The following is a 25,955-nucleotide window of genomic DNA, read 5'->3' as shown; positions in this document are numbered from 1 at the left end:
ATGTTTTTCTCCATATTGAACATTTCTTAAGTGATTGATCATCATTTATTATACCATTATCCTCTGTATTTTGTGTTTTTTCAGTGTAAATCAATGCATTTTTCTGTATTTAATTCAGTGATTACATAGATGTTCATAAAACTCAGATTAAAGCTGAGGGTTATTATTTTAGAAACAGAGAAAAAGTGACTATTTAGGCAATATGTATCAATAACTCAACATAAACCCAGTGTCTCCATCTACTGTCATTGATCAAACTCGATGGATTTTACTTAAGAATCAATGTTGTAGAAGATGATGGTGTTTGCATATTCACTACAGAGCCTCAGAACGTCCAAATGGGTCATATCTGATGACCATGAAAGATGAAAAACTACATTTTACAACAATTATTTACATGTATTGATGGGATTAGTGGCATTAAACAGTTTAGATTAGTAGTGGTTTTGGTCACCAGTGGCTGGGTTAAGAAAAGTGTCACAGGTTAAAGACTTAAAAGATTATGGGTTAAGGGAAAAAAAAAAAAGAATTTCCAAATTATCGATTACTGTGCATTTTACTTAACATCCAAGCCCTATTTAAGAACCTGCAATGACTTGTACAAATCTTGTACTACTACTTATGGAAGAAATGTTCTGACAGTTTCTACTGGATCACATGGGGTTGTTCTTGATTGTTCGCGCAAAAAGTACAAGTCAGTTTGACCGGTCAGTGCAAACAGCTGCAAAACACTGAACATAATATGAAGATAAAAAGCTAAATGACTAAACAGCAAACTGTCCATAAATATAATAAGTAAAGAGGTAGTCAGTAGGAGCCCAAGAATATTCATCAGAGAATAAGCTTTATATCTTCATCTGACCTTGTCCTCAGTGAGCACCTGCTTTCTTACATTCACTCACACTGTTTTATGTGCCTTTTTTATACTTATAACCCAGTGCAGTAGTCACTATGTATACTTATTTTTCTTCACTGAACATAATATATTCATTTTTCCACACATCGTATGTTGGTCTATGATCTAGTCATGCAGTAAGCTCTCTGAGGCTGTACTTTGGCCGTGTTTTTATACTAAATACCATAAAAACAACTTGGTGTTTTAATCAAAAAATACTTAGCTGCTCCTTTGTGTTAATGATATGCTAATATCCTCATAATTTATATGATTTTTGCACTTGGAAAACACCATATTAGCTTTACCAACACTAATGCTATTGTTAATGCCAAAAACTAATTTAAAGGATAAATCACTGGCATTTTATTCTAAGTTGTGAGCAGAAAAACTCTCTTAATTTAATGAAAAGGGTTCAAATGAGCAGCCACATTGGAAAGTTAAAAATATGGTTTCAACATATTCAAGTGAGACACTTTCCTTCCATAAAATGTGAGCAGTCATCTATAAAAAAAATGATGACTTTGCTAATATATCTTAACATCTTGAATCAGGAGGTGAGACTTTTAAAAACATGCAGTGTTAATTGTCTCAGGACATAAAGGAAATAAAATGTGTTTAAACCTGAACCTTCGTTTTTTTTGCATTAACATACAGTACATCTCTTGCACACTTAGTGAAAGACTTAGTGGAAAACGGGATGGTTATGCTAATATAATTACAAGGAGATAGTGTGAAGGAGGTCAGGGGTTACTCTCACAATAGACAGATTCAAATATTTGCGTGACCCTGAGTGATCGCAGACGTGTTTTAGCTTTTGTCAAGTGCATGAAACCACCTTTGGACTGTTTTTCTCTCGTAAATTGGAAGCTAATTACATTTCTTGTCAGTGTGAAATTAAGTCTGCCGCCAGCTCTTAAAGCAGATCTGAATATTACAGGTAATTACAGTGTCAGAGCAATTTCCCTGAGCATTCTTGTTTGACTGGTGGCTGAATAAAGCCACCCGGTGTGTGCATTTTACCAGCAGAGTGGTGAATACTGTTGTAAGTGAGGATTGCTCTTCAGGTGAGAAAAGGTGCATTTGATTTCCCTGTAGCTGTGGCCTGGTGGTGGAAAGTGTGAAGGAAGAGCATTTAATGAAAATTACAAAGACGGAACCCATTTCTTTTCCTCGTGTTTGAAGTTCAAAGCGGAGCCGTGAACTCTTCCCTCAATGTGAAACATTCAGGAGTTGTGCAGCAAATTGCTGCCTTTGAATAAATAAATGTTTCACCCTCTTTGAGTTTTGCCGTTTTGGTGCCATACATCCTTTGACCTTGTGTTGTGGTGTGGTTGGTATGACTGAAGCGAGGTGTTTTAGACGCTGTCAGCAAGCGAGGTGTGATCGTCTGAACTCTGTGAAGGCCAAAACACACCAAGGAATGATTAACTGTCCTTGTTCACAGAGCGGCTGTGACACCATTAGCATAATGTCCTGCTTATTTATGTTCTTTTGTCGGAACTTTGGTAAAAAAATAAATAAAATAAATAACTTGGAGTTGAGAGATTCTTTACTGTATATTTATTCTTTTTTTTCCTTGTTTGACAAACCTGTTTGACAATGTCTTTTCTTGAGGCTGAATGGCAGTGCTTTATGCGAATGTGGTCGGCTGATCTCAGGTCACGTTGTGTGTGCTTTAAAGCATGTCATATAATGATTTAAAATGACACTTTATTTGCTTTTACTGCTTCCCCTGAGGGGTTAGTTTGTTAGAAGTGGAATAGAAGTGTTCAGCTTTATATCTTGTATTAGTAGTATCCATAAATTCTATCAGGGCACCACAAAATTAAGTGTTTTTCAGGGATTGTGGAAAGTGAATTTGATTATTTCATGTCAGGTCAACTAACAAATTAAGAACATTGTTAGTATAGGTTTACATTTGTTTGGAAATATCCGCAGGATGAATTGGAAAACTATTGGCAAAAGCGCTGCTCAACCATAATTTTGAGAATATAAAGTGTTACTACATATATACATAGGTTTACAAACATTTATATAACAGATTTATAAACCTTACACTTGACTGATTATGAAAAGTAACTGTTTTTTCATGGTCAGACAGTGTTTTGAAGTAGATCTGTTTGCTCTGAGACTAACATTCATTTTGAGTAAAAACAATTCTATCATTAATTCATTGAATTTCACATTTTGAGAAAATACTGCATCTTGAAAATAAGCATCAAGCACTTTAGACTATTTTTTATTTATTAATAGCCCAAATTTTGTTAAATTTTGTTGAAGTATTTTTGATGAAAAAACAGCATTTTCACCACAGTGCTTTTAGTTTCCAGTATGTAGAAATAGCTGATAGTTTACAGTCATGTGACCCTTTCAAATGGGTTTAAATCCTATTCGCTGCAGTAACACAGGGTCAATGTGTCTCCGGTTTAGTGAAACCCTAATCAAGGGTTAAAGGTCTAATCAAAATTCAAGTGGTACATTGAGATTAATTATACATTTAGAAGTTACTATTATATTCTGCAAGGATGCATTGAAACAAAAATCTTAATCATAGTGTTCCAGAAGGTTCATACCTTCACACCTCAGTGTGATCATTAGGATTTTACTTTGTGAGCTTTACAGAAACCCTGTCTGCTACACAGTGACAGTGTTTTTACAAATAATGTAAAAAAAAAAAAAAAAAAATACTATGGCTATCACAACTGTGGTTATTCTTCAGTACTTAAGTCTTAATAATGTAGGTTGAAGAAAACATGGTCAGTAACTGTCTCTAAAACCACTGCATACACTTAAAGGGAATGCTGGGTAATGAACCTGCCTCCTGTTTGTGTTTTTGGTTTGTTTCTGACAGCAATGGTACACAGGCTCCATGAAGGCGGTGTGTGTTTGGCTGACGGACCGACTGGACCTGCAGCTCCACATGTACCAGCTGAAGACTCTCATCAAAATTGTCAAGGTAAACAAGAGGAAGATTAGTTACCCACATCTACACATGACACCTAGAAAAAAATCTGAAAATATAGGGTAATGCAGTGGTTTCCAACCTTTTCTGGCTCATGACCCAATTTTTACATCACAAATTTCTGGTGACCCCAGACATTCAAAACAGACATTCTTTGTGCTAAAATTAATTTGTTTTGATCATGTAATAGTTTGCTATACTATGTTGCAAATAAATGTTCATTTTAGACAACATTTATTCTATATAATGTATATTATTATGGATGGCGGCAGAAAAGCCAGGTGTAGATTACTGCACAAAGTGACAATTTTATTTTCCTTGGTCAGGATATGTACAGTCAGTCCAAATTGTATTTACAAGGCTGACAATTAATACTGAACAAACAATAACTCAAACTATGAATTATGAAAGAGCTGCAGCATCTGAAATCGACCACAATGAACATTTGAAAGATAAACAGTACCACAGTGCTTCAGTTTCAGCTTCAGAGTTTGTCATGTCTTTTATGTATTGTAACTGTCTCTCTCAACTCACCATATATTTTTTTTATTAGTAAGTTTATTATTTATTTTTTATCTATTACTATAGACATTTCAGGCGACCCCATTTCAATTCCAGGCGACCCCAAGGTTGAAAAACACTGGGGTAATGCCCGTTGGGTCTCTTTCTTTTAAAGACCTTAATTATATGTAATATTGATATATCAAACTCTTAAAAGGTGGGAGAAGTCATGTATCAGAACACAACCACTCACTGAATAAAGTATAAAGCTCATTGTTTACACACAGCTGTGTTATGGTATCATTAAGTTTCCTTCCTCAAATTAAAACTCATAGACACTTAACATTTAACAGTCAGTCAGAATAGCACTGTGTCTTGTAGTCTTCTCGTGCTGCATCAGCTGTTAGTTTACATGATAGCTTTGTTAGCTTAGCTCTGTTTTTGGACAGAAAACAACCAGAGTAAAACCACAAATCACCTGTTTTCTGTACAGTTTGTGTTGTCAATATCTGCACTAAAGATCTTTCTGGAATCATCCAAACAAGGTCAGAACTGTCACAGTTTAGTCCGAATCATGGATCACCAAACAGCAACTTATCAAAGATAACAAGTGGTGTCAGGCGCAACAAACCCCGCCCCTCACACGTATTTCGCCCATTGTAAGTAATTGGGAAGATTTTCAAAATTCTGAAAAAATTTGAAGTTAGACCTACTGTTCCCAAAATGTAATGAGATCTATTCTGGGTCACTGACAACCTATAAAGTCAATTTAATATGAATTAAATATGAACTACTTTTCCCAAAATGTAATGACATCTATTCTGGGTCACTGGCAATCTATAAACCCAATTTGGTATGAGTTCAACCAATAGTTTTGCTGCTACAGTGTTGACAAAGAAAAAAGCAAACAAACAAACCAAACCAAAAACAGTACCTCTTGCCTCCCCTTCGGGGCACGGGGTAAAACAATCACGTAATAACCTTATACCTTCATAAGCCTCATAATCAAACTCACTCGTGTAGAAGATATGCTGTGATTTCATCACCCAACTCCATTCTTTTCATTTATATCCGTGTCCAGTGCTGAACAACAGTATTTCTTTTTTGAAATTCAAGTTTTTATTGAACTTTTCATAGGCTTGGTACATGGCGAACTTAATATGTTTCTCCATACAAGAACAGGTAGTATATAATTAACAATTAACTCTGGCGACAGACTCGACATACTCTTTATCTCATAAACATAACAGATCAAGAATAGAATAAATAAATAAAAGACAGGCAGCAGATACAAAAGAAGGTGGGTACAAAATAATATCAACTAGTAAATATCCGTATAGACACACACACCTATACATGCACTCATACATTCATACATACAGACGTATCTACCTTTATGTAATCCCAAAACGTGTCCCAAAGGGTCACCCCTTTCCCTCTGTCATCGAACAACAGTATTTCTAACTTTTATCACTTTGTCACTTTCTTTGACTCTAAAAGTTGTTTCTTCGTGGTTCTCATCACTTTCTGACGCTTTGGTCAAAGGCCCTGTGGTGTTAGTTTTCCTCACCAGCAGAGTGACTCACTACTCCCTCTAGTGGTCACATCAATTCTATGACAGTCAGTGAGAATATTCAGTCCATGTCTCTACAATTTAATAACATGAGCATAACTTCAGGGCTCTTGACTCTCAACATTCTTATGATCATTTTAGGTCACTTTATAATATTTGAAAGTAGAAATTGGAAAAAAAAGAAAGTAGAAATGACATATAGCTCCTTTATGGGGTGATAGTCTGAAATAGTACCAGATGAAAATACAAAGTGACACAGGTGTATTGTATTTATTGTCATTTGTTCTTGTTACATTATCATTGAAGTTTGTTAACACCTATGTTCAGCAGACAATTTTTTCTTCTATCTTCTTCCATGTGAGATTATGAATCTGATACGATTTTATATGTAACATATACATACAGCTTTTGCCTCACTGGTCTGTGTATGTATTTTGTTCTTTGTATTTGCTCTTGTGCTGTGTGGAAAGTGTACAACCACCTCTGTCATCACAGAGCTTATCGCCTGTCACTGCGTATGATGAATAAATGGGAGTATTTTTCTCAAACACTGTGACCTGATGACGAGCAAAGTTGGATCAATACACTGCCTCTGTTAGACTTCTGTAGCTGTGAGCAGGTGTTACCATATTCTCAAGGTAAAAATGTCTGAGATATTCTTTGAACAGGTGTGCACCTCTGCCACTTACAGTCACGTGTCACTTTTGTGTGACAAATGAGACTGGCAGAAGTGATTGTAAAATATCTTAAATTGCAGCTAATTCATGCAAAAACAATTGGAGGTGACATTATAGGATCGGTAAAAAAAAAAAAAAACTTAAGTGTCCTTCAAAGCATCGGCAATGGCGGAAAGAGGCAGCGAGACAAAAGAGAAAACTGCTCAACTGTGAGCTGCTGCCCACAGCTTTTTTTTGTCTTATAGTTTTCTAACGTACAGAAAAGTCTGACTTTAACTTGAAAGCTCAAGACAAAGAATGATAATGGCTTCTGACTGAAGGTAAAACCCCTCAGTCTGCCTTCCCAGTGTAACACATAAAAGACTCAGTTCGTCCTTGAGTCTCACTCTTCCTGCTTTTGTACTTCCAAATGTGAAAACAGCCGCCTCCTCACTCCTGCTGCATTCCTAAGATGCACTCTGTTTTCCCTTCTCTTCCTCTTCTCCCTCCCTCCGCCCCTCCATCCTCAACAGAAGACCTACCGTGACTTCAGGCTGCAGGGCGTCCTGGACGGTACGCTCAACAACAAGAGTTACGAGACCATCTACAACCGCCTGACGGTGGAGGAAGCCACGGTGGCCGTGAAGGCGGGAGACGGTCTGCAGGGCATCAGCATGAGAGACAGCGACGAGGAGGACGATTAAAAACACAGACGCAGACACACACCCTCCATTTACACACCTGTTACAGCCTGATTATCCACAGCATCCAGGACCTGCATTACAGCTGATGTTCCCAGTGCTGCATTCACACATAGAGATAGGTCGACCTGAAACAGCAAAGCATTGAACTTCAAAACAGCATGAGTAGAAACCAATTAAAAATAATAATATCTAACCACATCAGTCCTACTGGACAATGGAGCTGGCTAATATAAACAACCTATGACTCTTTACTCAGTTTTTTCTTTACATAGTCATGGAAAAAGATTTTTAAAAACTAAAATTATAAACAGAAAGTGACTCAGTCCAGTCTAGTCATTGGCTCAGTCTATGTTTTCATGGAAACATAAGCTAGTAAATTGTTTATTTCAGACATTTCCTTCACTGAATTTTAACCTCCCCACCCCAAAACAAAAAAATATATGTTATTTGAGGATATAAAGAGGCTTCTGGTGCAAAACAAATCTAAATACCCCACTTGCCAGGAAAACATATTTGCCTACAAACATGCATAATCTCACTTTTTCTGAGCCAGAAATGCTTCATCAATACATAAATCAGTACATATAATTCATATATTATCAATATTGTTACACATGTAGCATCAGTTTAATACAGAAAAATGAGTCACAGTGTATTGATTCTATTTTAACCAAACAATGATTGTTTCCTGACACTAATCAAAGAGTATTTATGTTTTTTTCTCAATCTGAAATCTTGCAGGAGCTGGGATGTGAACTTTATAAACCTACTGGGTCACCCCAACCACATTTTCTACTGAAGAGAGTCATGAATTTATCATTTAATGATACATTTATGCTGAGATGTCTGTAGTTTCAGAAGCACACAGTGGTAATGTTTGATTTGTGTGACTATAGATTGAGTTTGAAATCGCAGCATTTCCTGTACATGGTATCTCAGTCATCGTCTGCATGTAGAACCACAGGTTTAATTCTCTGAAATACAAGAAAATGTACTGAGGAGACCCCTTTGAAGAAGTGTGTAGACAGATGCACACATCAGCTGTGATAAAAGGTCTGGATCAGGTTGCTGCCCCCCCCCCCCCAACCCCTACGTTTATCAGACCTGTCACATCATAATTAAGCTACAATGTACATACATGATAAAAACATAGTACATGAGTCCGAATGTACAACAAACAGGAAATGAAGGTGAGGCGAGGCATCCAAAAGACGCTCTGACCGGTGCTGAGACACACCTTGTCCTTCCTCTCTCACCTGCAGGACAGGAAGCCCCGCCCCCTCCACAGGCAGCCATACACCTATTGATGTCACTTTGTACAGCAGAGCTACAGCCAACGTCTCCCTCTTAGTTGTCATCTGCAGTTGTAGCGTCTTATTTCAAACGGCAAATTCACCCGAATCCTAGCTAAAGATTTTTATTTTTCCTAGACTGGATGCTGGAAATGAAAGGTTCTGTCTGACTGTTTCACCTGTCTGTTTGTTACCCTGCAACCTCATTATATTTACGAATGTTACTTCATTCTTTTGTTTCTTTAAATAAATGTATATTTGGTTGAATGTTTAAAAACCATAATGAACGTCTGATGCCTCAGTGACATCACCTAGAGGCAGCTCTGAGTATTGCACCCCACTGGCCTTAGTTTCTTTAACTTACCTTTGAGGATAATTCTGCTTTAATTCAACTCAGTTCTAATTCTTGTATTTTTCTTTATCTTCATTTTTCAGGTTGTCCAAAAAAATTATTTGTCGATCAAACTGGAAGTGAGTGCACCTAAAATTATACTAATAATCCATCTTTTCACAGGAAACAAGAACTGAAACAAGAACATTAATCAGCAGAATCAGAACTTACAGAAATTTGCCACAGGCATGATTTTCTCATTAACAACTAATTCCTGTGTGTGGATATTGTAAGAAATACAAAAAAAAAAAAAAAAAAAAGTCACATAACCCATGGTGTGTGTAATTCAGGGCTTTGTTAAATGAAATATTTAGGTTTGCTCTGGTTAAACATTTGAGCTTTAAGGTGAATAACAGGTGAATATTTCATGTCTCCGCAGATGAACTAGTAGCTAACTAAAGGCATTGCTTTACTTCCTGAACCGACATTTGTAGCTGAAACTTACTCCACTAGAGGTAATTTTGGGAAGTAACACTGCAAAAATGGTGTAACATGTATTTCTAAGAACAAATCTCTGGACTCTGAGTTCCTTTAAAGAGATGAGGATTCAAATAAAACCACACTCAGTTCAATTAGTGTCTCACAAAATTTTGAGGCTGCAGCAAAACTCTGTGTTGTGGAGAATAAATGTTCAGAAACACGACTACATGTTGATGTAGTCGTACATCTGCTTCTGTCGTCTGTTCATTGTGAATTTTACTGTTGTGAAGAATATTTTGCGCTGTAGAGTGATATGGTCGTACTGCCTGATGTGCATCATATCCAACATCAATTAAAGTCTAAGAAACAGGAAGAAAAAAAAACCCTGAAACTGGACTTTTTTTAAAAAGAGGAACAGCCTGAAAGAACATGTTTGTAATCTTTTTAATCTGATCAGATGTGAGTGAAAGGACTGTTTCACTTCTGTTTCTGTGTTGTTGTTGAAGAAAAAAAAAAAGTTTTACCTCTAAATTCAGTGTAGAGCTCCTCTTAAACTCTGTGCAATAGCCTGCTGTTTGTTTTAACTGTCCGATCTGGTTTGTGTCAGTGCAGTTCAAAGGCCAAATGGACAAAATCTATATCAGGAGTATATTTATATTGTCTTATTGTGCACCTGTTTTGTTCAGGTGTCTTAAGTGTCACTATTAAAAGTGTTTTTAAAGCAGCTTGTTTCAATTCATGATTTTTTATTTCTTGCCTTGCAATTTTCACTCATTTTGTTTAACAAGTGTACCCAAGGTTCTCTGACTTCATATGTCTCAGTCAAATGATGACACATTCACACGTTAAAGCACCAGTGACTGATGTGTAAAACATTTAGCAGCAAAATGAATAAGCTAAGGATTCAGAGTTTGATGGATCACATGCCTTGGACATCTACATTGTTGACCAATAGGAACCCATCTTTGCAGCACTGGAAATGCCACTCCATTCAGAAACAAGGATTTTTTCCATTATTGCAGAATAAGGTCTGTTAGGGTTTTGACGTGGTTGGAGTGTTTTCGCAGTTTCTGTGTGTTTCTCTCTGACGTGGACCCGTCAGCAGAATCATCAGTTGTGGATACTTGAATTTTTACTGCACAAAACATGTAGAATGGACATTTTATTCAAGTAGGTATGAGAACCGAACAGCTGAAATGGAAAAAAGCACATTTTATTCATTCATGATTTCACACTGAAAAAAGTGACATTGCAAAAATAAAGCCATTTACGCACATCATAGCATCACAAAATAGATATGAAAAGCCCAGATGATCTAGTAAGTGCAGCTCAGCAAAACAATTTGTCATTTTAATCTATAATTACTATAGAATTATTATTGTTATTATTATTACTAGTATTGGTAGAAAAACAGTTGGTAAATAAATGCTCAGAATAAAAAGGCCCCGCAGATATAAATCCTTCAGATAATTGTGTTTTTGATTTCAGCTCCCATATGGTTTACAATATATTAACATATATATATATGTATTCAGTATAAATAAGATTATTGGTTCAAAATAATAGAGTGAGCCTACTTCAGCAGCTAGAAAAATACATAGTCTATGTAAGCTATAGATTTCATAATAAATACAGTAATAATCATTTCCACTTCTAACTGCACTAAAGGTTTATGTTCCAATACATGCAATTATAAAATATATATATATTAATACTACTACTAACAGTGTATACACTTCATTACATTCGCATTTTTCTAAACCAAGGTCAAACAGTGAAAATATGAAATAGAAAAAGAAAATAGGTGAATATGAAAGGATTAAAAAAAACAATAAAAAGAAGGTAAATGCGAGTCAGAAACATAAGACAAAGCTTATGTGGGACTGCAAAGTAAAAGAACAGAAAAATAATCGTAAAAGTAACAATAAAAGAAAAATTCACGCAAAAAAAAAAAAAAAAAAAAAACAATAGGCCGCTGCAACTGTAGCCTGTTAAGCCTCTTAAAGCCTGTGTGAGTGTGTGTGCGTGTTATATCCCACTGTGTAGAATTCACTGTAATGAAACTGTCATTGTTATAATTAATGAACATTTGACTATTTGCCAGCACATCCTCTGTGACCTCTGACCCCTTAAAGAGGACCATTCTAAACCCTGAGAGCTCCATAGGCCTGGATATCAGACCTCTCACACTTTAATACGCCGATGATTATTTATTTGGATATTCCACAGAGTTAACCTTTACGACGGAAGAAGCTTAATAACATGCGTTTTTACAGCCTGAATACATGTTTCGTTGTCCAGCCGTATTTATTAATACTTGATCTTTTACATTTTTATGAAGTGTGAAACCTATGAAAGTTCATGTTAATGATCAGATTTATGTTATGCTCTTTTATTTTTGCTCGTAACGCAGGGATCATTTCATATAAATAGTCTAATGTTTATTTTTTGCGGCCATCTAATGAAAAGCTTAGATTACCATTAATCTGTATTTGACGCACAATAACAGTATTTACAATAGTGTCTGTTAAAGGCTTCATCTGAATAAAAAGGAGGAGGTTATTGTTGGAACATCGACTTCACTGTATTTTCTGTCCGTGTTGCTCAGCGGTCACTTAGAATTCTCTCCTTTTTGCTTCAGATCATTAAAGAGCAAATGTACTGAACCATTCACATTCTGAATTCATCACACATGACACATTTATTGTTGATTCACTTTCACTGATTCATCATGTGGAATGTGCGTCTCTGCCGCCGTGTCTGTCGTGCGTAAAAGAGTCGTTAACATCGAATGTAGTTAAAAGAAAAAACACACACACACAGACAAGGAGTGATGAGTGGAGAGACCACATGTGTTTTTCTTATCTTAGCAAATTTCTGCCAGTCTTTTCTGCCGCTGATGCGTATTTTGGTGCCTGGTGCGTAAAAGAACAGAAATGAGCGCGTCAAAGTTTGTGGTCGAGGAGAGCCGAAACCCACTGAGGCTCAGATCAATGAGTTGAAATCCATTTTCTGTTCGATACCTCGATGCGTTTTGTGTCTCAAGCTCTCCCATATGACAGCTCCGTGTCTTCCCTGAACCGTGCGTAAAAGGGTTGGGGTTTGTGGGCCACAGATAAGTCCAAATCTGATCTAAAGCTCTGACAGCTCCTGACCCCGCGGCCGCTGCGCGTCTGGCGTGTTGCGATTCAAAAAAAAAAATGATGTCACGCGAAGCCACAAGAGGACCTGGGATTTACCAAATACCTTCTAGTTGAGCAGGAGTCCTGCCAAGTAAAGGACAGCCTCCTCCTCTCCTCCTCCTCTTCCAGCGGCGACAAGTGCAGAGAATCGACGGAGGAGAATTGAGCAAATTATCTACTTTTCCGCTCCCCTTCCTGGACAGTAACGATCGGCGAGGTCTCGGCTCTCCGCACGGCGTTATCGAGCGACCCACGGCCGCCCTGATTGTCCGCAATCAGCGTCAATAAACGGAGCGACCGGCGCCGGTGATTTGGAGGGGGGGGTTCCCCGACAGATGATGCCCTTTCCAGCGGGCCGGTGAGGAGCTCCACCGACCCCCGGCTTCTCTCCAGCAGCTTCCTGTTGTTGTTGTAGCGGAGCGGTTGATGCGGAGGTGATGGACGGTCCTCTCCGCCGCCCAGCGGGTATCCTCGGCTCCCCCCCAGCTTCTGGGAGCCAGCCCGCGGGCTCCGACATGCTCACCTCCGGCGGCAGCAGCAGCAAGCCTCTCGCTTTCTCCATCGACCGGATTATGGCCAGGACGCCCGAGCCCAAGTCGATACCGCTCCCCAGTTGGTTCCAGTCCGCTCCCGTGGGGAAACCAGACGTGTGTCCGTCCTCCTTGCATTGCATGATCCCGCTGGTGCCGCTCGGGTACGAGCCGGGCCACCGGCTCAGCATCACCGGGCTGGACTCGGGACACTTTGACGCGTCCTCTCTGGCCGCTCCCGCAGACATTTTGGGCTTTGGTTTGAACTATAAGAACCAGCCTGAGGACTCCGCTGTGAGCCAGACCGTCGGCCAGTACAAACTCTTCAGACCCCGGGTGGTCAACCAGTCCTCCTTCCCCACCATGGGCACCGTGTGCTACCTGAACTGCGGCGGGGACAGCGGCGCGTGTCCGCCTCCGGCCGGCCTGGTCAACCTGCACCCCATGGCCTCGTACCTGCTGACCGCCCGGCACAAAGCCTTCATGACGGAGAAGAGCAAACCGGGCCTGCAGCAGGCCGGGGAACGGTACCCGGTGTCCGGGGTGCAGGCCTTTAAAGAGCTGTCTCAGAGCCACATCCAGCACTACATGAAGGAGCGGGACCAGATCCTCACCGACAAGATCTTTAAAGGTTCGGCGGCGGCGGCGGCGGCGGCTGCCCGGCTCAGCGGCTCCTGCCCCGGAAACAAACCCAAAGTTTTCACCTGTGAAGTCTGCGGAAAGGTGAGTCCGGATCAGGACACGTTTTAACGGCAAAACACCGAGAAAGTTTTCACAGATTCAAACATAAATCAGACACAATTTATTTCTGTTATTCTCTATATGAGTGACTGATAAAATATAAACCAGTTATTAAAATGATTAAATAGAGTGACAAAATAATTTTACCTTCGGATTAAACAACAGTTTATAAAACAAAAAGGCCCGTTTCCTTCTTTTATGTTTTAAATGGAAAAATATAACGTGAAAACTAATTTTAAGACAAATTTTCACAAAATCTGTTCGTGTTTTCTTTTTCTTATTTTCTTGGATATTTTTTATTCAATAGTTTTATGTTAAATCGCATCAGGGTTGTTTTATTTTAAGAAATACTTTAGCCTTTTCTCATATTGTTACCGGAACCAAAGACATGCGCACTGCGGACCGAACACCTGCGCTATTATTAAATAAATGATGGATTACACGTCTTATTTTTTACAGGCAACACGATGAGGGTAATTCTAAAAATGATTTACACATCTGAAGGTTGTTGAATCTTTATTAATGTGAAACGACCCATTGATAAAGAGAGTCCATTAAAAAGTCATGACTGATGACATTTAATGGGACATAATGTGTCCATTACAGCTCCATGGTGAGGCTACATTTTGCGCTTATGTGAAGCACAAGGTCTGACTTTTTTTTTCTGTAAAATGTCCCTTCATTTATTTTTTCATTTTACATTAAGACATAGATCTTTATTTATTTGGTGTGATTCTTTGCTAGTTGTTTTCTGTTTTCTCTTACGGCTTATGTTTATGTTTTTTCCTCCCTCTTAGGTGTTTAACGCGCACTACAACCTAACCCGCCACATGCCCGTGCACACCGGCGCGCGCCCGTTCGTGTGCAAAGTTTGCGGGAAAGGCTTCCGTCAGGCGAGCACACTGTGCCGCCACAAAATCATCCACACTCAGGTACGGAAAAAAACACTGCCTTCACAAGGACACCTGAGGTTTTCAGTAGTTTATTAAAAATACACCTGTGTGGTGTGAAGTTACACCTTTATAAAATCTGACATTCACTTTCGTGCAAATTAAGATTTTCCTGTAGTTTTTTTGTCGTCATTTTTAACCAACAATCAGTTGTTTATGTAATTTTTCCTCATCGGGTGCATTCCATTGTCTTTTTTTTTTGTTTTGTTTTGTTTTGTTTTGTTTTGTTTTGTTTTCTTGGAGAATATACTCTGACATATAAATTGTTAAAAAGTGATGATTAAAAAAAACAGAGGGAAAACTACAAATAAAAGACAAGTTGAAAGTTCCGTTATCTTTATTTTTTGTGTCCTTTAGGCTGCATTTATTTGAATCTTTTCTTAACTGTAAAACCTAAAGCCTTTGTCCTTCCGTTATGTTTTTGCTGCATGAGAAAAAATATTATTTATCGATAATATATTATTTACTGATTAACAAAAATATTACTTACTGATTATTTTGGGCATTTATTTTTATGTTTTCTGGTCAGAATTGTTGAAACTGTAAAACCTGGATCTTCAGTCCATTTATTATGTTTGAGGTGCATTAGAAAAATATTATTTAGGCCAACTGTTAATTTTTCGTGTGAGGGGAAAAAATCTCCAAGATTAAAATCCTAAAAGTCTGAAAAATAAAACATAGGGAATAATATAGTTTTTTTTGTTGTTGTTGTTATTTAGGGGGCTGTTCGTTTATTTAAAGTATGTGGCCTTGGCATGAGCCACTTTGTCGTTTGTTTTATAGTAGAAACCCCCTAATAATAGGAATAATAATAAAACATCTCTGATGATTTTGCAGGAAAAACCGCACAAATGTAACCAGTGCGGGAAAGCCTTCAACCGCAGCTCCACCCTCAACACGCACACGCGGATCCACGCGGGATACAAACCATTCGTGTGCGAGTTTTGCGGGAAAGGATTTCACCAAAAAGGTAAAAATATCAACTCATCTTAATCTTTTTATTTATTAATTTATTTTTTATTCTATTCCTGTTTATTGTAAAACCGAGCAGCAGCAGAAATTTTAAATGAAAAGAAACTCGTTCAGGTTTCGTGGTGGCTTTACATGGATGATATATATATATATATATATATATATATATATATATATATATATATATATATATATATATATATATATATATAGTTTTCCTTGATAATGAATTCATAAAGATTATTATAACTAAATAATCAGCGAATTCTTTACCTCCCTGAGTAAAAAATGGGAAAAGGCTTTAGTTGCAGTTCCGGTTAAACCTGTGAGACGTTCAAGTACAAACCCTGATAATGGAAAAATATAAAACAGTAGATTATAAGCATTTTATATCATGTTTTCAGGTCTTATTATTCATAAACACAAAGAAACAATCCTACGTCACTTTATGCTTTATAAATATAAATGTACAATTTTAAGGATGGATATTTTGATGAATTCTTCGCTTCTCTTTTATGGACCTGATACTTTTTTGTATGACGAATATTTTTGGAGTATTGACTATGTAGAAAATGTTTATTTATCTATTTATTTTTGTCTGACTTTATACAATTTTTGTAAAATCCACAAATATCAAGTGAAAGCCTAAATATTGACTATTTCAGTCTAATATAACATGTTAACTTCAGTATGAGCAATGAGTGAGAAAAAAAAAAAAAAAACATAAATCAAACAATATCATAATACTTTACAAAATAACAGTGAAAAACAATTCAGGGATAGTGAACAGCAGTGGTACTTGGGTACAGAGGCCTGTAATGAATCATAATAAAAGGGAGTCAAAGAGATCATACTTGATAATAACAGATTATTTTATTACATTTTACTCTGAATGAACTGTGACTAATGTAAAATAGATTTAAAAATTAAAAAAGATAAAAGTAAAATTCTCTGTATATAAAACGTCACCAAATAAAACCATAAATAATCCCACATAGTGTGTGAATGTTCAGCTCAAAACAAACATCTCATGTTTCTTTTCCTGTTTGATGTTGCTCCTCTTCTCTTTGTGTCACAGATTAGATGTAATGATTAATGAAAATGTGGATTATTATTATTATTATTATTATTATTATTATTATTATTATTATTATTATTATTATTATTATCTATTGACCATTGTAGTTTTTGTTGTGGATTTCTCTGAAATGTGACCTGATTTTGTTTCACATGTTGGATCATCTTCTGATTCTTGGTAGAATTAAACATGTTTGTCTTTTTTTTGTTTTTTTTTTAATATTCATTATTCACAACCCTTTACTGGACACATGTCTCACTGTGGGGTGTTGATCACTTCCCCACTGTGCTTGTCTCATTAAACCCACAGTTTTCACATAAAACCAAAGTATTTTTTTCTTCTTTTCATAACATGTTTTTCTCGCCCTTTTCGTGCAGGAAACTACAAGAACCATAAACTGACGCACAGCGGAGAGAAGCAGTTCAAGTGTTCAATCTGCAGCAAAGCATTCCACCAGGTGTACAACCTCACCTTTCACATGCACACGCACAACGACAAGAAGCCCTTCACCTGTCCCACCTGCGGGAAGGGCTTCTGCAGGAACTTTGACCTGAAGAAACACATCAGGAAGCTGCACGACCCGGCCGGAGCGCAGTCGCCCCCGCAGGCCTGAGACACAGCTCTGACCTCTGAACTCTGACCTGAGAAGTGACTTTGGAGCCTTCATCACAACATGCCCCCTCTCCCCAAAAAAAGAAATAGCAAAGTCAAGTATCCATGCATCAGATTCACAAACTGCTGTAGGTGCAAGAAGGTGATTTATCCTAAATTGCAAGCATTTAACTCTTGTTTCTTTAGTATATTTCTACGCTCTAAATTTCCAAGTTTGAGTAAAAATATGACTAAAACCCACTCTGCAGACAAACTGACATCTGATAATAACAATAATAATAATAATAATAATGTGCTACATATACATTTGCTTGCTCCATATGGCATTTCAGTTTCCTCAAATTTATAATTTATTCCTAATTTCCCCTAAATTCTTCTTCTAAATGACTTAAAATAGTCTTCTGTTCCTTCTTGTGATGTGTTGAAACTCTAAACTCTTAGAGCTACATGTTAATTCTGCCCCAGTCCCCATTTCTGGGCTAAACCGTCTGTGAATTTGATCTAAGGCAAAGAAGCTGAGAAAATATTCACATCAGAGAATTAAAAAAGAAGCTGTTTTTGGTTCTAAAGTCACTAAAGGAGTATTGATAATGTGACAAGGGTGTGTTTTACGCTGTATTGTTGCTGCTGACTCTGTCTTTACCATCCATTAGTATTTTTCTTGATAGTAGCCTGTAGGAAAAACTCAGGGCCAAGAAAGCTACGTCACCTGCCCACATTTCTGTGAAAAAATCTATAAAAAGATCCTGTAATTGGACCAGTTAAGTAAGGCACATCGACTCACGACTTCAGTATTTACAAAATTCTAGATATATCCAATGAATTCTGACAGTATTTTTTCCAGTTAAGGTGAATTTCACGCCTCCTCATTCAGTTTGGTGTCATTTTTCAGAGCGTTATCTGTATTTTCCTCACTTTAAACAAAGGATCCTGTTTGATTTCCTCATTTTTTCATTTTTAAAAACAGACCCTTGTACAAATATCCCTCATATTTCACCCAAACATGACCCCGTCTCTGACTCCTTCAGTCACACCCCAGGCCTGTGGACCTGAAATTTAACCTCACCCTTGAACTTGACCCTATGAGAAAAAAAAGAAAGAAAGAAAAAAAAAGCCATCAGGACACTTCCTTATCCCACGGAGCCCCCCAGTGGACCCTCAGACTTGATACAACACTGACCCCTGACCTCTGACCTCTGGGCCTTCCTGACTGGCTGCAATGCTTCTGTGTGATGGACTCATCGAGGGCACTGTGAACTTCCACCTTCATCCCTCTGATCATTAGTGGATCATTATCATGGTGGCTAAGAACTGTCTCATTAGTCATCAGTGATTACCTTCAGTTGCATCTCAGGATGTGAGATTGATGAACTCTGTGACCAGAGATGTCGTGGAAGCCAAACAGTGACTCACATCTGAACAGATTCTATTGTGAAAAACATGACTTATACCAATAGATTAAACACAGCTGCTGATAAAAATATGTTTTTCCTCTTGTCAACAAATCCCATAATGTGCAAGACTAAGGTATCCTCTTCCTATGCACCATAGAGCTCCACTGATGTCCAAAAACACTATTCAAACATATCCATGAGCCACAGACTTTCACTACTATGAAGTCATATGCAGTAGTTCAACTGGATTCAGCCCCACATACAGCCTCCACGATATCACTACAGGACTGAAAGGAGATTAATACGCCACTGAAAATAGTCCCCCAAAAATGCACTGTTTCTTCCTGTTCTACATGACTTCTAGTTTAAAGAAATTACCAGACCTTTTTAAAAATGCTGTATTTTGGGGGTGAGTCAGTGATGGTCTGAGATGAAATATGGGATTTCTTTACAATAAGAAAAGTATACTTGTAAAAAGAGTTTATGACATTCACAATGTGTCACAACAGAATCAGACTGGTATTTCTTATTGCTTTTATTTAGAGTTTAAATTTAAAAAAAAAAAAAAAAGACTATAAAATATGCCCTGAGGTTTGCATTGAGCGTCAGAGGAGCTGTTTGATTTAACTATCTAATCTCAGCCTTTAACAGTTTATGGCTGAATTCAATCAGTTTTCATCAGTCAGTCTATTATGTCATTATAGTCACATGATAACAGCATGATGTGTTTAAGATTGTTTACATCTAGTCCAGGACAAAGTGTTGAACTTTCAAAATAAGAGAATGAACGGTGAACTGGGACTATATTTTCTGGGCTGTTCATGTGAATTTAGGCCCATAAATGAAAGCTGAGTATTAAGTTTAACCTAAAATATATTTTCAAATTAAATGGCTGCCCTTACACTCACTGTACTTTTTATTTTTCTCCTCCACATCTCTGGTCCTGACTGACTGAGGATGAACTGGACTTTTCCCTCTGTCAGTCAGACTGCTGTTATTCTTTATTTCAATCTCAGGATCATTGTAAAAAGAAGTGTTTTATGATATTTATTTTAAATTGTACAACTGTACAATGTAACTTAAAGAGAAGTGTGAAAGTCAAGACTATGGTATTAAAACAAAACAAAAAAAAATCTTGTTACAGTGAAAGTTTGTTTTCAGGCCTCCTGCTGCGAACGTTTAAACGCAAAGAAATATAATAAATGAAATTAACTGTGTGTGCTCACTTTTTCATCCAGAAACACTAGAGAACACAAAACTATACATTTACTGGGTTTGTAGAAGACAGTTTTGTAGATAGATAGATAGATAGATAGATAGATAGATAGATAGATAGATAGATAGATAGATAGATAGATAGATAGATAGATAGATAGATAGATAGATAGATAGATAGATAGATAGATAGATAGATATTTTCACGTTAGTCATGATTGTTGTTGCTCCCAGTTTTGTCCAGTGTATTCAGCTTAACGCCATTTCAACAAAGTTTTTGAGGTCAGAGTCATTCTAAATAGTGGACACAAAGATGTTCATGCATATAATTTCCAAGTATCCAGGTATCGAGAATGAACCTGACATCTCTACAACACAGACTTGGAGTGCACTGCATTAATTTAGAGGAGGTCAGGTATCGTCGTCGCCACAAATTCCACCATCTAAGGCAAAGGTGTCAAACTCATTTTAGTTCAGGGGCCACATATGACCTCAAGTGAGTGGACCAGTAAAATAATAAAGTAACCTATAAATAATGACAACTCCAAATTTTTCCTCTGTGATTTAGTGTACAAAAGTACATTATGAAAATGTTTAACTATTCTTTAAAAAAATGTGACTAACATGAAAAACCATGAACAATCTGGAATTTCTTGAGAAAAATTACTGCAATTTTCTTATAATATTATACATCAGTTTATCATTTACACATGTACATTACAACTTACAGATCACAGCGGATCTACAAATACACAAAACATTTAGTAACAGGCAAAATAGTGTCAAAACTGCACTTCTCTTAAGACATTTCAGGTTGTTCATATTTGTTCAAATTACTCACATTTTTTTGTAAAAGGATAGTTTGTAAATGTAAACATTTTCATGTAATTTAACTTTTTCACAGTTTCTTTTTTTATAGGTTACTGTGATAGTATTTTACTGGTCTGGCCCACTTTAGATCTTATTGGTCTGTATGTGGCCCCTGAACTAAAATGATTTTGACACCTTTGATTGTTAATAAGATGGGCATCAAATTTTCACCAGTTCAGACATGGTAAATGTAAATCTATGGATACAAAAGAAAAAAGAGATTTTGAGGTAAGAAAGAAAACCATCTTCATTAGACTAAATTTTGTTTTGTACTTATATGGTTGCAGATCAAAAATATGCCTTACATTGCATTGAACTGTAGTTTCATCTATTGTATTGTCACTAATGTTAAGTGTTTAACAGTAAAGTATGTGCAACTTGTACACTTCTAAACAAGTTATATATTTTATTCAGTAATTTTTCCTGGACAACACACTCAAAAAGTTACAAAAACATGCTATTCACATATAATACTATAATATTGATCAAAGGTCATAGATCCTTTGTTTTGAAGTAATCCACTTATTGATACTTTATATGATATTTCATAAAATGGACATTATTGACATTTTTTTTATTGTAGACTGAAACTGAAATATCCATAGAGAAGCTTCGCAGGACTATGTAACACCTTCGAAATTGTGCCATGTATGGAAAATAAATCTAAACAGGTCTGGAGTCATTTGTCATGGCTGGACAGTTTAATAATAACAACAACATAGAATTAAAACAAAACAAAACAAAAAAACAAGTACTTTATCAAAAGTTAAAGTCAATACATAGAGTCTGTATAATACAATTTTAGGCATTCAGAACTTTTTTTGATGAAAAATATGCAGTTTGACTTGAAAAAAATACCCAGCTTCACTTGCATTTACTAATAGAGTCAATTTAAGCTCAAGCACAAATACACTTTTATTTTATTTGTTCATAATTCTTATTTCACGTGGCTTAGCCTGAGTCACACAGATTCTTTAAAACAGCCATTTTATTAATAGTGTTTTATTTCACAGACTTACGTTACTACTATTTTAAAAGTCCTGTCCTCTGTCCGTCATCACCGTGCGACAGGTGGAGCAGGAGGCCGCTCCTCATCCCTGACATCTGATTGGTGGAGACGTTGCTCAGAAACTCTGCATCACCTTCAGCGCCCGTGTGCACAGCGCATGCTCAGACCAAACCTGAGCCAGGGGATCCTTCAGGGTATTCGGACCGCTGTTGAAGAGTCCGTGAAGCCCTTCTCCGCTGTCTCGGTCCGGACTGAGGACATGTACGGGCAGGCTCCTGCTTGGTTTGTTATGTAAATGTTTCCGCTCGTCCGGGGTGAGCTGAGCAGAGTTTCTAACTCCCCTCACTTCTTCAGATTCCGTCCATTCTCCCACGGCGTCAACAGGAAACGGGATGGCGCACTTTCAGAATACTATATACAATAAATCCATTTGTAAAAGTCATTGTGTTATTCCATCTGCAGGAATTCTCATTTGAAAATAGGCAGAGTTTGACACACTATCATATCATCTGATAATATGTTTACTTCTTGCTCTTCTTTTTTTTGTGTGTGTGTATTTACAGTAGACCTGGTGGGAAAAAAGTTTTCAGACACCCTTAATTTTACACTATCATGAAATATTTGCAGAAAAAATGTTCTTCGTGTTTCGAAAGGCGTGGCTGCAAGAGACACAAACAAATGTGAATGATTTTTTTTTTTTTGTATATTGTTAACAAGAAAAAATAACATCCATGTCATGCCCTGGTTGTGTTTTATTGTCTTGCTGAAACATCCAGTTTAGACACTAGTGATGGGACTTTTGGTTCTTTGAAGGGAGCCATTCAATCAGGAGCCGTTCACTGGAAAGAGCCATTCAGAAGAGTGGTTCTTTTATGTTTTTTGCATTATTTTGAAACACCAGTGTTTTAATGACTAAATAGGCTACATGTGATGATTGACATTACATTTTAAAGGTGTTTAATTGGCCGGCAGTAAATATTATCTTACTGTAAAAAAGAATAGTTAGTTAAAATGTGTGGGCTAAATACATGACATGAGAGGTGACATTAGGCAAAGGCTGTGACAAGAAACATCACGGTACATTATGTGGACTAGTCTGTAGCCTAAAAATGAAGAAGAAAATAAAACATTTTCTTATGAAATAATATTTTTCTTTGGCTCATTACTCACAGATGGTCACTCACTCATTCTCAAACTTTTCTCCAGTTTTGACCAGTCTTCCAGCTCCGCCTCCTCCTGTATGCTCACCTCACGCTTCAAACTGTTGTTTTTTTTGCTAACTTCTTGCCATGAGACATGCACAGTGCACTCTTTTTTTCTGCTCGAACATTCTCCTCAGGCCCAATGCTTCCCCAGTGATGCTAAATTGACAGACAATCAGACACTCCCTCCTTAAAAAAAAACAAATAAATAAAAATAAATGAACGGCTCTTTACAAAGACTCGGTTCCCATCGTTCATTTCAAAGAGCCGTTCAAAAGATTCGATTTGTTCGTGAACGTCACATCACTATTAGACACTGAGAGCAGTGCATGTTCAGCAGGGAATATGTGGGCTTGGAGAATGACACAATACTTGGCAGAGCTCAATGACTTAAGAGTGATTCTTAATGCAATATATCACAAATAAATGGGGTGTACAGCAATTTTTTGGACTACATTTATACAATCCTTCATGCATACATGTGGGTACTGAACTCTGACTGAAAAATGCTGGAAAAATATCTAAATATCTCAAAATCTGAAGTTTACATTCCACAAGTCTAACCATTTGTAGCACATACACACAGCTTCTCTTCCCTATAATGTTATTTATTTATGTTGCATTAACAGGAATCATCAAGTTGTGGCAACTAGCTTTCAGCGGAAAGATGGCATCATAACAGACAAATTCTGTTAAACCACGACATGAATAGGTTCATAATTTTTGTGATGGAGCTTCTCTGTGTGTATAGGTGCATAGAAATAAAACTATGGATTTCTTCAGTTGTGTGTAGTGTAATTACATACAAAATAAGTAATGAATCTAATTTGTCACACAAAAAGACACAAAAGAAAATATATACTGTAAAATAACCCAGAAAAAATGTGATAATCAAAATATACAGGAGAAAAACAAACCAAAAAATTTACTCTTTAGTGTAAATATCATTTATATTCCAAAAATAAAGTATCCCAAAGAAAAAAAAAAACAAGTAAAATTTAGTCATCATTTATAAATTTTTGATACAGTACTTGCCTAATTAAGCTTCTTACTTTTCAGGTGAAATATGACCAATCTAGACATTTGACAGCAGTACAATCACCTTAAATGTATTTATTGCCCCGCCCTCCAAAGGGGAGGCAAAGGATATTGTTTTAGTTTGGTTTGTTTCTTTGTTAACAGTCTAGCAGCAAAACTGTTGCTTCAGTTCATACCAAATTGAGTTTAAATATTGCCAGTGACCCAGAATAGATGTCGTTACATTTTGGGAAAAGCAGGTCAAAGTTCAAATGTTTTATGAATTTTTAAAATGTTTTTTCTTCTGCCATTTACTCATAATGGGCGAAATTTCAAATGTCTATAAAAACAACAATTTTGTTTCAATTTACTTAAAACTTGGCACATATATAGAGACAATTGATATGCTGACATCAGCACACGCATAGACATGACATCAGCTGGATCGATGCCAAAATAAGCAACAATCTGTGCGAGGGGCGGGGTTTGTTGTGTTTGGCACCACATGTTTATTTTAATTTTCCTCTACTTTTCCTAAGGCGACCTACAATAAAGTGGGTACACTACTTGACTTCACAATTTACACAGATCAACCACAGCATTCATTATGATGATTACAACGTTATAATGGCACCTTTCAGTGGCTGGAAAAATATTTGGGACATAATTGGCTTGTCCCAAACATGACCCTGCAGTTTTGGAGATGCTCTGATTTGGCCATCATAATTACCTCCGCCAGGAGGTATTGTGATCACTTTGCTTTGTGTGCATGCATGCGTTTTTGTTTGTTTGTTAGCAAGATACCTCAAAAAGTTATGGATGGATTTTCATGAAATTCTCGGGAAATGTTGACATTGCCACAAGGAAGAAATGATTAAATTTTAGTGGTGATTGGGGGGGGGGGGCATGGGGGCCCACTGATCTGCCTTGGCGGAGGTCTGCGCTCTCCGAGTGCTTTTCTTGTTTGGATCTTGTTATAGTCATTCAGATCCTTACACTGTCGATTTCACTGCTTCCAATGCATTGACTTTGAGGACTAAGTGTTCATTGGCTGCCTAATATATCACCCATTATAATGAGATAATATTATTGCCCCTTCATCCGTCAGTGGTCATAATGTAATAGCTGATCAGTGTAACATAGTCATGCAAGGAAACCACACAGATTCCATAAAATTTTACATATTGAACATTGTTTTGGGTCAAATTTGAGCATACCCAAAATAAATCTGTGACCCTGAGAAAAAAATTTCACTCTGGGCCTCACCACTTCAATAACCACAAGCCATGGAAACCCTAGAAATATAACACTGTGCAGGCATGGATCAATACACTGCTAACAATAGATTTTGTGATTTTGAGCAAGACTGATGAGTAAGGCGCAAGCCCTGTTTTACACTTAAGAAATACCTTTTTAACAATAAGAATATTAGATTCTTTTTTTACATTCATATACAAATTCAAATAACAGATAGTTTTACTTTTCGGATGAAAGCATTTTTATTAGCATCAGGAGAAAGCGCTGACACCTAGACCAAACCATTTCTTGAAATGGGGGGGGATTCTAAAACAAAACAGTGCCTTGTCAGTCATGAGCTGTAGAATCATTATCCTTTTCCCCCCTTATGTGTCAGTGTATGTGCACAATACAGACTAATGCTGAGAAAATACACTTTGGGCATATATAACATAATAAATGGGTGGGTGTTTCAAGTATATAACAGTTATAGAACCCCACCCCCATATCCCACCATGTGCATGTGCAATTACATTGCAAATTTGTAAATAGT

At 37.0% G+C, this 25,955-nt stretch overlaps 2 protein-coding genes across 2 annotated transcripts in view; both read left to right on the top strand.

Moving 5' to 3' along the window:
- Positions 1 to 10,118, top strand: part of cadps2 (Ca++-dependent secretion activator 2) — a 308,305-nt gene extending 298,187 nt beyond the window's left edge. Inside the window, exons 30-31 of the mRNA XM_030137611.1 lie at positions 3,747 to 3,851; positions 7,121 to 10,118. Coding sequence (XP_029993471.1) covers positions 3,747 to 3,851; positions 7,121 to 7,291 — 276 coding nt within the window. The 3' untranslated portion in view covers positions 7,292 to 10,118. The remainder of the gene's footprint in view (positions 1 to 3,746; positions 3,852 to 7,120) is intronic.
- A 2,400-nt stretch (positions 10,119 to 12,518) lies between these two features.
- Positions 12,519 to 19,423, top strand: fezf1 (FEZ family zinc finger 1). Its single transcript, XM_030137651.1, has 4 exons — positions 12,519 to 13,829; positions 14,645 to 14,779; positions 15,635 to 15,767; positions 17,225 to 19,423. Exons 1-4 carry the CDS (start codon positions 13,014 to 13,016, stop codon positions 17,458 to 17,460), a joined length of 1,320 nt encoding a protein of 439 aa, XP_029993511.1. The 5' UTR covers positions 12,519 to 13,013; the 3' UTR covers positions 17,461 to 19,423.
- The last annotated feature ends 6,532 nt before the right edge of the window (positions 19,424 to 25,955 follow it).

Source organism: Sphaeramia orbicularis, chromosome 6 (genome assembly GCF_902148855.1).
Source record: "Sphaeramia orbicularis chromosome 6, fSphaOr1.1, whole genome shotgun sequence".
Lineage (NCBI taxonomy): Eukaryota > Metazoa > Chordata > Actinopteri > Kurtiformes > Apogonidae > Sphaeramia > Sphaeramia orbicularis.
Note: the sequence above shows the minus strand (reverse complement) of the source record. Positions and strands in the feature narration are given on the sequence as shown.

Excerpts from the sequence above, each read along its gene's own strand:
- fezf1 (XM_030137651.1), top strand. The coding sequence starts at position 13,014 with ATGGACGGTCCTCTCCGCCGCCCAGCGGGTATCCTCGGCTCCCCCCCA. Across the intron at positions 13,830-14,644 it reads CCTGTGAAGTCTGCGGAAAG|GTGTTTAACGCGCACTACAA; the intron begins GTGAGTCCGGAT and ends CCTCCCTCTTAG. Across the intron at positions 14,780-15,634 it reads ACAAAATCATCCACACTCAG|GAAAAACCGCACAAATGTAA; the intron begins GTACGGAAAAAA and ends ATGATTTTGCAG.